The sequence below is a fragment of the Panthera pardus genome, unplaced genomic scaffold (genome assembly GCF_024362965.1).
Source record: "Panthera pardus isolate Hobbes unplaced genomic scaffold, ASM2436296v1 HiC_scaffold_13, whole genome shotgun sequence".
Classification (NCBI taxonomy): Eukaryota; Metazoa; Chordata; class Mammalia; order Carnivora; family Felidae; genus Panthera; species Panthera pardus.
Window position 1 is genome coordinate 149,638,880 of NW_026526688.1, and position 15,790 is coordinate 149,654,669.

General features: G+C 34.1%; 1 protein-coding gene across 1 annotated transcript in view; it reads left to right on the forward strand.

Annotated features, from left to right (window-relative positions):
- LOC109275093 (transmembrane protease serine 11C-like) overlaps positions 1-15,790 on the forward strand; it is a 52,035-nt gene that overhangs the window by 19,382 nt on the left and 16,863 nt on the right. Inside the window, exons 4-5 of the mRNA XM_019463144.2 lie at positions 1,444-1,511; positions 5,085-5,248. Coding sequence (XP_019318689.2) covers positions 1,444-1,511; positions 5,085-5,248 — 232 coding nt within the window. The remainder of the gene's footprint in view (positions 1-1,443; positions 1,512-5,084; positions 5,249-15,790) is intronic.

The following is a 15,790-nucleotide window of genomic DNA, read 5'->3' on the forward strand; positions in this document are numbered from 1 at the left end:
CCATAGCACCTGGTTTTCTCTCTGTCTAAAATAATTGTCTCCCCTTGATTCTCAACTTTTCATCTTTCAGGTCCCACCCAAATGTCACCTGTTCTAAAAGGACTTATTGGATCATTCAAATATTGTCCCCTGAATCACTCTGTAGCATTATTTTATTTTATATTCTTTTTATTACCTAACACTATCTCAAATTATCATATTTATATATTTATTTCTTGGTCTACTTATTATCTGTTTCCTCCACTAAATTTCCAAATATAAATCTAATCTGTTTATAGTTTTATTTCAATAGATATCTATTGAATAGATGAACATATTCCAATGCTTTGTAACAAAAGGAAAGTGTAAACTACATATTTGCGATACTGATATTGAGTCAGTGATATTGAAGGCCTGTCTTTGCCAAAGTTAAAGCCATAGACAGTGAAATTTGTTGTTGGGTGCCCTGTGAAGGTCCTGCTGTGGGAAATCACTCATTAGGTTAAAATCAGGAACAGTTGAGAAAATGATTCTTATATAAAATTTCTGAGAGATTTTTACATATCCTGCTTCAAACCCATCAGTAGCATATACCTGAAAGAGCAGGGAAAATGGTGTGTAGTACAGCCATGAAGGGGGGCCCATAGTTAAAAAGAAAGAAAGAAAAGAAAGAAATATCTCACCTTTGGGGACATTTCTGTTAAGTTTTATGACACTGATGTTCAATAGAAAGCTGAACACGGAAGGCAATCTCTATCAGTTGGTCCTTTGAATTCACCTCTTCAAAATAAATACTGTATTCTTCCCTATCATGCTATTGTTAGGAAACAAATATTCTTGCCTTACCTTACCACATAATTTATTGATTTGAAGACATTTGTGAATAAACCTAGCTAATATAAAGATAATTTTCAAAAAGACATGTTTAGTATACATTTCATCTTTTTCTTTTTCATTTTTTAAAATATAATTTATTGTCAAATTGGTTTCCATACAACAGCCAGTGCTCATCCCAACAAGTGCCCTCCTCAGTGCCCATCACCACTTTCCTCTCTCTCCCACCCCCCCCCTCAACCCTCAGTTTGTTCTCAGTATTTAAGAGTCTCTTATGGTTTGCCTCCCTCCCTCTAACTTTTTTTATTCACCCTCTCCCTCCCCCATGGTCTTCTGTTAAGAAGAAGGTGAGAAAGAATGCATCTTTTTCTTAAATGGGTCACAATCTAGGAAAAATTTAATATTATGTATTCAATGATATTAAGGATTTATTAACTATTGGCATGTAGGTAGTAATAAAATAAAACAATTTAGCCATTTAATGGTAGCTGGTAAAGTTGAATGATGTGTACACGGGGTTCATTACATTCTTTTATTTGCTATTGTGTATGTTTGGAGTTCTCCACAATAAAAATTTTTAAAAAAATTTTAAAGAAAACATTAGTCTTTATTCATTTTATTTTTTAACAGATAAATGAAACATTTCATGGATCTAAACTGAGAAGACAGTATGTCAAATCTCACGTTGTCCAAGTAAGGTATGTAAAATAGCCCAAGAGGCACAGAGCAGAAAATTCTGTCCTTTACCTTCATGCCTCATACTTAACAGCATATATTTGTTTGGTATAAATTGAAAGGTTGAAATAAATTTTAGTTTGAGGCTTCAAAACTACTAGCATTTTCAAATGTGAAAAAAGGTATTCAAGATCTTTTGGAAAATTATCCAACCAGAACCAAGAATTCCAACTGATTATGAGTCTCAGGCAAAGGCTCAATGTATTTATATTTTATTTGAAGGCACAAGGTCAAAAAGCAAATCTAAAATCAGGAGATGATTTCAACAGAAGAAAAGAATGGGTAAGATAAGAGAGCCACATATAGAATATCTGACCTAGGAGGTACAAACTAGTAGATACGAGCCAAATCTAGCTTAGAGTTATGGATTAAATATAAAAGTTGATAACATCCATGAATATGAAATTAAAAGGAGCATAAGTGAAAAACAGGCAGAATTAAAACATAATATATTAGAAATTCTAAAAAATAAAAAAATAAGTAAAAGTTGAGAAATATCATATAAAAGACATAATTTTCAGAATGTGTTGAAAAATAAAAAGAGATCTGGCATTACAGGGCCTCATCCCCACATGGTAATAATGCACTGAAACTGAGGCCACACACTGGCAATTCCCAACACTCCCACGATGTGTGCATATGTACTTCAACCCTATCAGCTTCACTCCTCTCCTTTACTGGCCCCTCTAGAAATCCAATTCTACAGCTATTATCTAGCAGCGATGTTTATCTAAATACTGATGAGGCACAGATAACCTAGGAACAGATAACCTGCAATAGATATGAAAAAATAGTAATTACAAGCACAAATTAAAGAAAGTTAATATGTTTTAGAATCTCCCCTCCCTAAAACTAGAACTTTTTCTGTTTAATTTTCCCAGTTTATTTTTAAATAATCCAGGCTCTTAACCAGTAGCCCCCCAAGACTTTATTGATATTAAATCATTTAACCTGATAACAACCATGTATGATATGTACAGATCAGTTTCTTATTTTACAAATAAGAATACTGAAGCAAAGGTAGTTTAAGTGACTTGCCGAGGTCACACATTTAATAAATAATAAAGCTGTAGTTTGAACCAAAGTAGTCATATCCAGATGACTGCATCAACTTTAGCTTTCACTCCTGTTCCATGACAATCCATTCTCCACACAGCAAAGTGAATTTGAAGAGCACAATATCATCCTACTTAATATCCTCTGACAGTCTCTCATAAATTCCAAATTCCTTATACAGTCCACATGATCCTCCCTGATCTGGCCTTGCCTCTCTCTGACCTCACTTCAAAACTCCCATGAAATAAAGGACCATAATGTTTTTAAAGGCTGGGGTGATGGGGTATCTTAGGTCATCTGTGTTTGCTAACTGGTTTTGCCCAAGGAAAAGTAAAGTTCTCGTATTGTCATGACAGGAGGTAGTTTGACCATTTGGAGTAAGTAAAGTGCCTACCAAAGTTAGGCCCCACCTGTCTCACAGAAACTGAGAGATAGAGTCTCTATCTCTTTTGATGGTTACATTTCAGAGATGGCTTTTGCGTCCTTGAGAAAGACATTTCTGGGGCTGTCAAACTGCAAGAGGCTTTTAAAAGGTTTGCCTATAGTTCAAAGAGGCAGAGAAAGAATTTATAACTTTTCTAAAGTAAATGCTCTATAAGGAAAGGGATATTGAGGTCTAGAGTCAGAAAGAAGACTTTAATAAAACTGCGGGAAGTATTAAGTCTCTCTTGCTCAGGGCCTTTGTACTTGATGTTCCTTCTTTCTGGGACATACCTCCCCCATTTCTTCTCATGACTCACTCTTTCTTGTCATTAGGATCTCACCTCAAAGAGGCCTTCCCTGAAGCTGTCTAAAATGTTCTCATCTCTAATCTTCAAGTCATTGCTGTCTCCTTCATAGAACTCATTTTTAAGATTATTTTATTTCTTCATTTTCCTGTTTGTCTGTGTCTCTTAGTAGCATGAGAGAAGGCACCTGTGGTCTTATATGTTCATAGCTGATGTAGCTCTGGTCCCTAGAACTCTGCCTGATATATTGCTTGGACAATATACATTCATTGAGTGAATGAATGAATGAATGAACTGAAACTTCAGGAATGGAAAGGAAAATACTGTGGCAAAGAATTAAAAGCATTTGTCATATAAAACTAAAGATTATTTTATGGGTCAAGCGAAGGTAAGATCAAAATAACTTTTAGTTCATGTTTTTGGTAGAAAAGAGGATCTTATGACTCTTGATGATGTCAGATTAAGAATCCATATGCCTATATTTAGTTTAGTTTTAGATTGTTATTTGACCCAGGAGAAAAGTTCAGAGTGACATCCACGGTTGGACAAAATCTTTAAAATAAACAAAGCAATATAATATGTCCTTGTCTATTCCATGAGAAATAAAGGGTTCATCTCTACAAATCACAGAAGAAATATTAGCACTGCACAGGTATAATAGCAAAAGAACTGAGAATACTTAATAAATTAACATTCAACTACTAAATGCTTAATACTGTACAAAAGGAAATGGAAAGAATACATGTATAGTGCTCAAAGGAAGAGTGTCTGGTAAAACATAAAGTAGAAAGGGGTGATATAGAAGTTAGCAAATCTATTATCTAGAATTATCCTGCAAAAATACTATTGAAATAATAAAGCTTTATAATTACTCAGAAAACCTTGGATCTTAGCCATGGTTCCTGTTTTGTTCATGGATATTATGAAGGTTTGCAAGTGGATGTTTTCAAGATCTCTCTTGAGTCACATACTTTGAGGTTGTTGTGGATTTTCAAATATACAAATGTAGACAAATGCCTGGGAAGAGGGGAGGAGGTAGACAAACAGAGAATAGAGCAGAATAGACATCCCATCAAGTCAGTAATAATACCCCCCTTTTAAAACTTCTGATTTATACATTTACATCTTCAAGTCAGAATTACAAATAAAACAAATCCAGTCTAATGTGTTTGCTCAGTCACAATTTCCAACAGACGACAAGAACGGGCCCACCCTTGCAAGTTGTGCCTCCACCAAAAACCAAACAAACAAACAAAAAGCACTCAAGATAATAAATGATTCTCTCATCTCACCTGTTATGTTTCATTTTGTTATTTGCTATCAGCCTTACGTAGCACGTCCATGGTGGATTTTTGATACAGAGACATATTTATATTAATAAGTATATTTTGCACAGCACTGAGATTTACAAAATACCTCCGTATACATTACTTTATATGGTGTGTACAATAGCCCAGGAAATACTATTATCCCCATTACAGAGATGAAGAAATTTGTAAGTACAGAGAATGCGAACAGCTTGCTGTAGTCAGGGAATTGGCAGATGGTGAATCTAGAATACAAACTCAGTTCCCTGACTCTAAATCATACTCTCTTTACAGTTCACCATGTCCACAAAGTGCCATTTCCACTCCCTTGAGAGTGCAATAGCTGCCAGGAGCTCTATTTAACAAAATTATAAAATGACTCCTCTAAGAATGATCGAGGCTCAGTAATAAAAGCGTAATTTATTTGTCTCTTTCTGTTCTACAGCCGAGCCCAAGGGAAAGTGATAATACATGCTGTGCTGAAGTTTAAGTCCTGTTTTAAAAATAATGCAGCAAAATTTTGGGATAGAATTGAAACCATTTTATATCAGAAGCTAAAGGGAAAACCTGGGTCTTTATGTATAGATTCTTCTTCATTTAAATTTTCAGGTAAGCCTTTTTATGTATGGTATAGAATGATTTTCATCTTTTAATTTTAATATTGCGTTCTGTTATAAATATGAAAACACTTCCCTCCTTAAACGTAATTTCATATGCAATGATTATTGCTTTCAACCACTGTTAAAGTAATCAGGGTCCATGTCAATCAATTTCTTGATATAGTATCATTCTTGTATTCTTGGAATTAAACCTTACTTGATGACAGAGTTTAAAAAAAAAAGTAGGGCCTCAAATAACATTTCCTTAGAAAACAAGGCAGCCTTAAACTCTTAATAGCTTGTTCTGTGGGTCATGATTTCTCCCTCAGTTCCTTTGGATATCTCAAGAATCTAGACTCCTGGGGCGCCTGGGTGGCGCAGTCAGTTGGGCATCCGACTCCAGCTCAGGTCATGATTTCACGGTTCGTGAGTTTGAGCCCTGCGTCGGGCTCTGTGCTGATATCTCAGAGCCTGGAGCCTGCTTTGGATTCTGTGTCTCCCTCTCTCTCTGCCCCTCCCCTGCTCACACTATGTCTCTCTTTCTCTCTCTCTCTCTCAAAAATAAAGATTAAAAAAAATTTTTTGAAAAAAGAATCTAGACTCCTACATTACAGAAATGAGTTTGAATCTCTTTAACATCAAACCTACTTCCTGATGGGCCTTTAATGGGCTTTGTCTCTCTCACTCTTAAGTACAATGTATTTTTTTTATTTTTTTTAAATTCCAGTGTAGTTAACATACAGTGTTATACTAGTTTCAGGTGTGCAATTGCATAAACCAGTTCTTATTCTTGGTCATCTAACAGTATTGTGAAAGACAGCTTCTAAAAGGCAGGGACAAGTGTCCCATAATATTCATTCCCAGGATAATGAGTGTCTCTCTGGTCTTCATAAAAGGACAGCCAACGCTCAGCACAGCTAAGCTCAGCTATCAGTTCTCAGCTACAACAAATTTGACCAAGGGCAGAAAAGTATCCCTGCCCCTATAGGAAGGACTAAAAGGATGAAATGTTTGTGAAAAAAATAAATCTAGGCCAAGGGTTCATTTGCGTAGAACATCAAAAGGATCACAAAGCAAAACCTGAACATGCTTCTCCTGGATAAGAAGTCATCGTGTTGTTGAAATGTGACTCTCCTCAGGTTATTAGATGCTTTCTCTTAGAACCTTCCTTCTCACACAGCTTATCCTGTGTGTGGTGACCTCGAAAGAACAGAGAAATAAAGCAGATCTGCAAATTAGTGAAAAAACAATCTGGCTTCTTTTTCTAAGTCTAAAGTCAATCATCCCAAATAAAAATCCTTTAAATTCTGCCCTCCATTTTAACATTAACAAAGAAAGCATGTAAGTCCATATCTAACTTAAAAAATCGCTGAGAGAGGTTGAAATCAAATATTAGGAAATATTAGTTTTAACAGTTATGAAGTACTGTACAAATACTTTTGCTAGGCACTGCGGGGACTTGAAAGAGAAAAAGAGTATTGTTCCTCTCAACAAAAAAGTTTATAAAATAAATAAATACATATACAAGTATACACATTTAACCTCACACTGATTCAGTGTATATGAAAGACATAATTGGTATCATTATTACACAAATACGTTTTAAGTTTATCCAGTAGAAACAGTGTGATGTGGATTGGACCTAATGCTGTCATCCGCTGGTAAAATCAAACAGCAATTGCAAGTTCCTAAATGAGAACAGCTGAAAACTGGTTTTGTCAACAACATGCCCCAAGCCCAGGTTTCTCAGTCAACTGGTGTGTAAACCCTTGTCATCACTTTTGGCCAGCAGTCCCAGCAGAGGACAGATTCCTTTAACACGGGTCTCAGAGAAACCGGTTCCTTTCCTTCAGAGCACTTTCCAGGGTTTAATTACGTATTCACTAAAATGATTATTTGATTACTGACCATCTCTTCCATAAGTCATGTGCTTGTTTGCTCACCATTACATCTTCAAGCCTATGCAGGGGCTGGCATATAGCAGCAAGTGATTGTTGGCTGAACTGATGAATTCCACAATATCAAAGCTGCAACTGAAAACCAAAGTAGGAGAGAATATATATAGCCTTTCGCATCTAAGGTTCCACAAAGAATTAAGCCCTAACAAAAATGATGTGAGTGCCTGTTGTCAGTTCTCTTAAGGATGATACATAGGATGATTCCGGATTCATAAAAGAGAACTTCAGATAGATAAAGAGGATTAAGAGTACACTTATCTTGATGGACACAGAGTAATGTATAGAATTATTGAGCATTATACTGTACACCTTAAACTAATATAACAATGCATGTTAATTATATTTCAGGGGGGGAGTTCATTCATTTCATAAAAATGAAAGCTCCCCACGGCGTTAGAGCTTAATTCTCTTCCAGAATCCCAATTAAGGAGGGCTGATCGCAAGTCTGGCACATGTAGGCAGACACTGCCACTCCCAGATTTAGGATGGAAGGAGTGCTTCAATTATTGAGAACCATGAACACAATGTTTACTTTAATTTTCCAGTCATTCTTGAATTCCAGGAAAAATGACATTCTACTACCTTCCAAGGTACTAACAAGCAGTATTTATGGGACTGTATCCTTCAGTGATAGAGAATGTTTTCTCCATCAATTCTAAACTGAATAGATCAAAGATTTTCAAGTTGACTGGTTAGTATAAAACCTAGAAAAACCATTGATGGCATAGTTTTCCCCTGCCCATGAAAGAATAGGTTCCTAAAAAATCTCTTATAAGGCAAATTCCTTAACCTAATACCATTGACTTCAATGGGAAAAATTTTTATGCATTCCAAAACACCTGAATTTATATTCACTTATGCTTAAACCCTATCACATTCTTTTAAAATAGAGATGATAACTTCAATAGGTAAAATTGGTTAACATAGCCAATTTTCCTTTATTACTTATTTTATAAAATGACTACTTCCATGATCTTGTTATTTTATAGTATGATAACCAAAACAAAACATATATATGATACTTAATGTTTATGTAATTTAAATTTTAATACACAAAAGAGGGGAGAAAAAAGAACAAGTAAAACAATGCAAATGATATCTCACTATGATGTACTTCACTATCACTGCCATAAACTATCACACCAAGAGCTAAGGAAAAAATGTAATGCTAGACTAGATGTACCAACTACACAACTGCAAGAATGACCAGATGGTGGCCCTCTCCTGAAAGCTCTGGAAGGAAAAATTCAAGTCATTCCTTGTAAATGTGAAGAAATGCCTCATAAGCATTTTAAACGAAATACCTTATAAAGTTAAATGCTCATAATTTTAATAATCATATTTAAAAATAATAATCATTTCAACAAAAAATACCTTGTACATACTGGTACACTTAATTATCTATCGAATAGGTATGAGAAATATTTTAAATATTTATACTAAATCATAATTGGTTAAAGTAAAAACTCAAATTATGTGGAAGTAATAGAAAGAATAATAACAGAACTTTATATACAAGGATGACAGTCCTGACTCACTATTAAGAGTTTTATGAGAAGAAGAGTGAAACTCTGGCCTACCACTCATTTGTGAGCAGCTGGCCAACACTGAGATATGGATAATGATTTAGTAAAACACACTTCTTTCATGTGGCTTGATCCTGAGACAATGCATGGCTTCATTCGTACCATGCTTTAAGGAACTGAACTAACTAATCATACTTTGATAAATCCTAGAGGACATTTTTAAAAGCATACTATTGCCCAGAGAGTCCTTTCTTAACCAAGAGCCAATCTTAAGCTCTATAAACCTATTTTATCAGCAAAAGGTTTCTTAAAGTATTTTAACTAGTGTAAGACCTTGACCATTCAAAATTCCTTGGAAATAAATCTTCTAAAAAAGCAAACTTTCCAAAGAGTTCATATTTTATCTTTTTAATAAAACACAAAAAGTCTCTTTAAAATTATTTTTTCAAAAATCTTTCTCAAAATTTCCACCTACTTTTCTGACATCGCTATGGAATTCATTAATATATAGTGGATATTGGGGTGCCTGGGTGTCTCAGTCAGTTAAGCATCTGACTTTGGCTCAGTTCACAATCTCGCGGTTCATGGGTTGGAGCCCCACGTTGGACTCTGTGCTGACAGCTCAGAGCCTCGAACCTGCTTGGGATTCTGTGTCTCCCCCTCTCTCTGCCCCTCCCCTGCTTGTGCTCTCTCTCTCTCTCTCTCTCTCTCTCTCTCTCAAAAATGAACAAACGTTAAAAAAAGAAACATTAAAGTATATATATATACTATTTTATATATATATATAAAATATATTTTTTTTTTATAATATATATATATATATATATATATATATATATATATATATATAGTGGATATTGTAGTGCCCTAAGGGCATTTAGGGAAATGTAGGGTTATTGATGCCTTCAATAAATGATCCCAAGTGTTCAGCTCTCATATTTATTCTTTATATTTTCTTTCTCATACTTCAATGTCAAGCAGAGTTCTTGATGTCACTTGTTTACTCTATGTTCTTTCTTCTAACTCCTCCAAATCTATTTACATATTTCACAGTAACTTATACATAAAAATTAGAAAAGCAAATAGCCTTTGTTTGTTTGTTTTGAGAGAGAGAGAGAGCAGGCGAGGGGCAGAGAGGGAGGGAAAGAAAGAATCCCAAGCAGTCTCTACACTGTAGGCATGGAAACTGACACAGGTCTCCATCTCATGTACTGTCAGATTATGACCGGAGAAAAGCAAATAGCCTTTGAATGAGGGTATTTAATTAATTAATTAATTATAATTTATTATATGTATAATTAATTATTAATTTATAATATAAATTATAATATAAATATATTATATTATATCCTTAATTAATTATATAAGTTCTAGTGAGTTATTTTTTTAATGTAACTTTTGGCTCGTCAGACACCATCATTTCCTGATTCTTGACTTTATTCCAGAGAAAATGTTGCTAAGTCTCCTGAGAAATGTGGAGCATTATTTCTGATGGTATTTCAAAAGGTCTTCCAATAACCCTAGATATTTAATTAAAATTATATTTCTTTAAGTAATTTTAAAATTCAACCTTGAGCTTAGAGTTTGCAATATACAATATTGAATAACACAACTATGTATTAGACACACCTGGAACACAGACATGTCCTAACTGATATCCAGTATCATCCATCTGAGGTTGGGATAGATCTGTATGATGATTAATTTTATGTGGCAACATTGCTGAACCAGAGGATGCCTAGATATCTGGTTAAACATTATTTCTAGGTATACCTGTGAGGATGTTTCCAGAAAATATTAACATTTGAATTGGTGGACTGAGTAAATCTGATTGCCTTTCCCAATGTGGATGAGCATAATCCAACCTATTAAAGGTCTGAATAGAATAAAAAGATGAAGGGTAAATTCTCTCTCCCTCTGCCTGACTTTGAGCTAGAATATTGGTTTTCTCCTGCCCTTGTTCTGGGATTTACACCATTGGAAGTCTATTTCCCAGGCCATTGGATTTGAACTGGAATTACATCACTGCTTTTGTGGGTGTCCAGCTTGCAGATGGCAGGTCACAGGACTTCTCAGCCTCCATAATTTCCTGTGAGCCAATTCCTCCTAATGCATGGATGAATGAATGAATGAATGAATGAATACTTCTATTTCTCTAGAAAACTCTAATATAAATTCCCAAAGTGCACTTCCAATCACCATCAAGCCCAAATAATCTTAAATTTGAAACGGGTTTCAGACAGCCTATTTGCCTCACATAATCCTAAAAGGCCAATTGTACATATAGCTAGACTAATGCTCTTGTCTCTCTTCATATTTGTCCTAGCTTGTTTGCTTTCATTTCCCAAGAACCTAAGCCTTTTTAGCCACTGCACTCATGTCCAGCTTGAGTGAGTTATAACATAATCAAAATTAAGAGTGATGAGTTTTAGGTTAAAGAACTCCATTTTGGGAAAAGAAAAAAAAAAGGAGAGAGAGAGAGTTCCACTTTGGGGGTACCTGGGTGGCTTAACTGGTTAAGCGTCTGGACTCTTGATCTCAGCTCATGTCTTAATCTCAAGGTTGTGAGTTTAAGCCCCACATTGAGCTCCACACTGTGCATGAAGCCCACTTAAAAAAGAAAAAAAAAAAAAAAAAAAGACCTGCACTTTGGTAGGGTACATTGAGATCCATTCATTTTTGAAAAACACAAGGTCAAAGCTTTGGTTTCTAAAATTTCATTTGATAATATTGTGTAAAATGAGCTACAGGGGAGAGTCTTTAAGCAGAGAGATTGGTTAGAAAATAATTAAATGGTATAAGTGCGAAGAACTGAAAACCTGAACTGTCATAGTGAAAACAGTATTAGAATGGAATTGACATACCTGATATGAGGCAAAACAGTGAGAGAAATTGAATACAGCATCCAACGTTTAAGTCTGAGTAATTAGTGGAATGATAACTTCATATAGAAATAGCATACAATAGAGAAGTAGAATATAGGTGATTGGCTTACATTTTGAGTATTAGATAGAATATACCTCTCCAGATAAAGTTATGTATCAAGCATTTGGAAATAAAATATTGGTCCTCTGAAGGAAGTTTGGGTCTAAAACCATAAATATGATGGTCATTCCCATAATATAATAATGAAATACTAAAAAAGAATAAGATTGCTAAGAATATAAGAAGATGAAAAGAGGAAGAGTCAAAGATAGAGTTTGGGGGAATATTTTCACTTATTAAGAAGAAAAAAAGAGGAGTCAGAATTTGAGATTATAAAAAAAATAGATGAAAAGGTATGAGAAAAAGTTTTATAAATATGCCATATGGAATACATGAATTTACCATCTAGGAAGATGGAATAGATGTACTTTTCCCTATTCCCCCCACTAAATACACCTAAAATTCCTAGATATTATATATAAAACAAACTTAAGAAGATCCCAGACTGAGAGGTGACCTCAGGGCCCAACAACATGGTAACGAGTCCCATAAGTTTGCTTCATACATTCTAAAATGGGAGCTGAAGAAGCCAGTGATCCAAAAACTCCCAAGAATGCAGGGGGTTGGGGGGTGGGGAAGGCTTGCTTTCGTTAATCAAAAGACCAGAAAAGCATCAATATAGCAAGATAGAATGCTTTTAAACAATAACTGCTCTGCTGCAGCCAAAACACCATAGGAAAAAAACTATGGCTTTACCCCAACCCATGGTAGCAAAAGCTACATGGGGATCCTCTATTTCCACCCTTCCTGGGCTCTAATTAAATATATACAGGATTTATATACTGAAAACTACACAGCACTGATGAAAGAAATCAAAGAAGATGTAAATAAATGAAGAGAAAAATCATCTTCATGGATTGAAAGACTCAACATAGTAAAGATGTCAATTGTCCCCAAATTGATATACAGGATTATCTTTTTTAGAAAAAAATGTAGGAGAAATCTTTTGTATCTAGGGCTAGGTAGAGTTCTTTGGAACAAAAGCATGTTCCAAAAACAGGAAAATTGATAAACTTCATCAAAATTAAAATTTTTGCTCTGCAAAAGTCTATTAAGGATGAAAAACAAGCTACAGACAGAAAAAAAAATATTTTCATACCACTTATCAAAGGACTAGTATCTAGAATATATAAAGAACTCTCAAAAGTCAGTGAAAAAAAACAGTCAATTTAGAAACCAGCAAAAGACGCAAAGAGACATTTAACCAAAAAGAATATACACATGGGAAATAAGCACATGAATACGCGTTCGATATTATTAGCAATTAGAGAAATATAACTTAAAATTACAATGAGGGGTGCCTGGGTGACTCAGTCAGTTAAACATCTGACTCTTGATTTTGGCTCAGGTCATGATATTACAGTTTGTGGGTTCAAGACCAGCATTGAGCTGACAATACGGAGCCTGCTTGGGATTCTCTCCCTCTCTTTCTGCCCCTCACCTGCTCATGTGTGCTCTCTCTCTTTCTCTCTTCCTCTCTTTCTCTCTCAAAATAAATAAATTTTTAAAAACAAAACAAAAAAAAACTACAGTGAGATATTGCTACATCTTTATGAAAACGGCTAATTTTTTTTAAATGATGACAAAACCAAATGCTGGCAAAGATGTGGAGAAAATGAATCATTCATATAGCACTCATGAGAATGTAAAGTGTAAATCCATTCTGGAAAATAATCTTGTTTAAAAAAAAATTAAACATACAACAGCCATACAACCCATTAATTGCACTCCTAGGCATTATCCCAGACAGATGATTGTGTTTCCATAAAAACTTATACATGATGTTGATACCAGCTTTATACCTAAATGCCAAAAACTTAAAACAATCCAGATATTCTTCAAGAAGTTAAGGGTTAAACAAATTTGGGTACATCATACCCTGGAATACTACTTAGCAATAAGAAGAACTTGGATGAATCTCTAGAGAGTTACATTGAGTAAAAGAAGTCAATCCAGAAAAGGTACATACTGTATGAATCTATTTACATGAATATATGGAACATTCTTGAAATGATAAAATTATAGAAGAGGAGAACAGATTAGTGGTTACCAGGGACTAAGGAAGGAATAGGATGGAAGTAAGTAGATATGACTATAAAAGGGTAACATGACAAATTCTTGTGATGATCAAAATGTGCTGTACTTTGACAGTATCAATGTCAATATCCTGGATATGATATTGTACTAGAGCTTTGAAGATATTGTCTTTATAACATCTTGTAAGATATTGCCTTTGGGGGAAATTAGGGAAAGCATAAACATTATTTATTACAAATGCATCTAAATCTGCTATTTATCATAATAAAATGTTGGATTTTTTAAAATTACATTTACAAAACACACATTTCTTGGAATTAGATCTTAGATGTCCTGATGAATTTGGCTCTTTATCTCTCGTATTCCTAACTCTCTGAGTTACTGTTGTAACAAATATGCTTTAAATGAGTCATAGCATGAATTTTTTTAAATGTCTTTGAGAAGTCTGGCAATCTTTTAAGACTCTGAAAAACTAGCACTATGGAGTTACTCCCACTAAAATATAATAATAATATTTTATCTTCTATTCCAGCAACCTAAAGTCTTTTCTTATTGAGGTATAATTGACATTACATTCATTTCAGGTGTACAACATAATGATTCAATATTTGTATATATTGCCAAATGAACACCACAATAAATTTAGTTAACATCTGTCACCATACATATTAAGAAAAAATGTTTTCTTGTGATGAGAACTTTTAAGTTCTATTCTCTTAGGAAGTTTCAAATATGCAATATGAACTAAAGTTACCATGGTGTACCTTACATCCCCATGACGTATTTATTTTATAATGGGAAAATAATCCCCTTTTGACTCCCTTCACCCATTTTGCCCACCTCTCCCCACCCCACATTGATTGATTTGCAGATCCTTGCATCCATGGAATGAATTCCACTTGATCTTTTAATGCATTGATGAATTCAGTTTGCTAATATTTTATTGAGGATTTTTGCATCTTTATTCATCAGGAAAATAAATTTTTTCATATGACATCTCTGATTTTGGTATCAGGTAATACTGGCTTCATAACATGAGTTTGGAAGTGTTCCCTCCTCTTCCATTTTTTGGAAAAGTCTGAAAAGGATTACTATTAGTTTCTCTGTGAATGTTTGATAGAATTCACCAGTGAAACCATCTGGTCCTGGACTTTTTAGGGAGCTTTTTGATTACTGATTCAATCTCCTTATCAGTAATCAGTCTGTTCAGATTTTCTATTTCTTCATGGTTCAGTCTTGGCAGGTTGTACATTTCCAGGAATGTATCTATTCCTTCTAAGTTGTCAAATTTGTTGGCATTATAATTTATTCATAGCAGCTTCTTATGATTCTCTATTTCTGTGGTATCAGGTGTAATGTCTCTTTCTACTTCTGATTTTATTTATTTGAATCCTCTCTTTTTTTTTTTCCTGGTGAGTTTAATTAAAGGTTTCTCAAATTTGTTTATCTTTTCAAAGAACCAGCTCTTAGTTTCATCAATTTTTTCTATAGTCCTTTTAGTCTCTATTTCACTTATTTCTTCTCTGATATTTGTTATTTCTTTCCTCCTGGTAACTTCATTCTTCTTCCAGTTCCTTGAGATGGAAAACTAGGTTATTTGAGATTTTTTTCTTGATGTTAAAATCTTTTGGCATTCATTCATATAAAATTGTAAAGATACTAAAACTATGAGGCAAAACCACTTTGATTCTTCTTTTATATTACTGATGAATTAAATATGACTCTTTCCTGCTTCTATTAATGCAATATACTTTAAATAGCTGAAAGTACCATATACTAGATGCCAGTTTTAATGTTTTTTCTCCTTAAAGTGATCTACTAGTAGATACATGTATCTACTGCTACTGTAAAATTCTTCCTTATACTTTAGAATCATATAGCTTTTTTATCATTATTACTAAGTTTCAGATCAGGTTTCAGATTAATTATTCAGATAAATTATTAAGTTGTGCTTCCAAGAGCTTTCATTAAAGCTCATAATGTGGAATAATATCAATAAAGGACAAGAAAAGGCATTCAAAATATGAATACCTCTTTTTTTTAAAA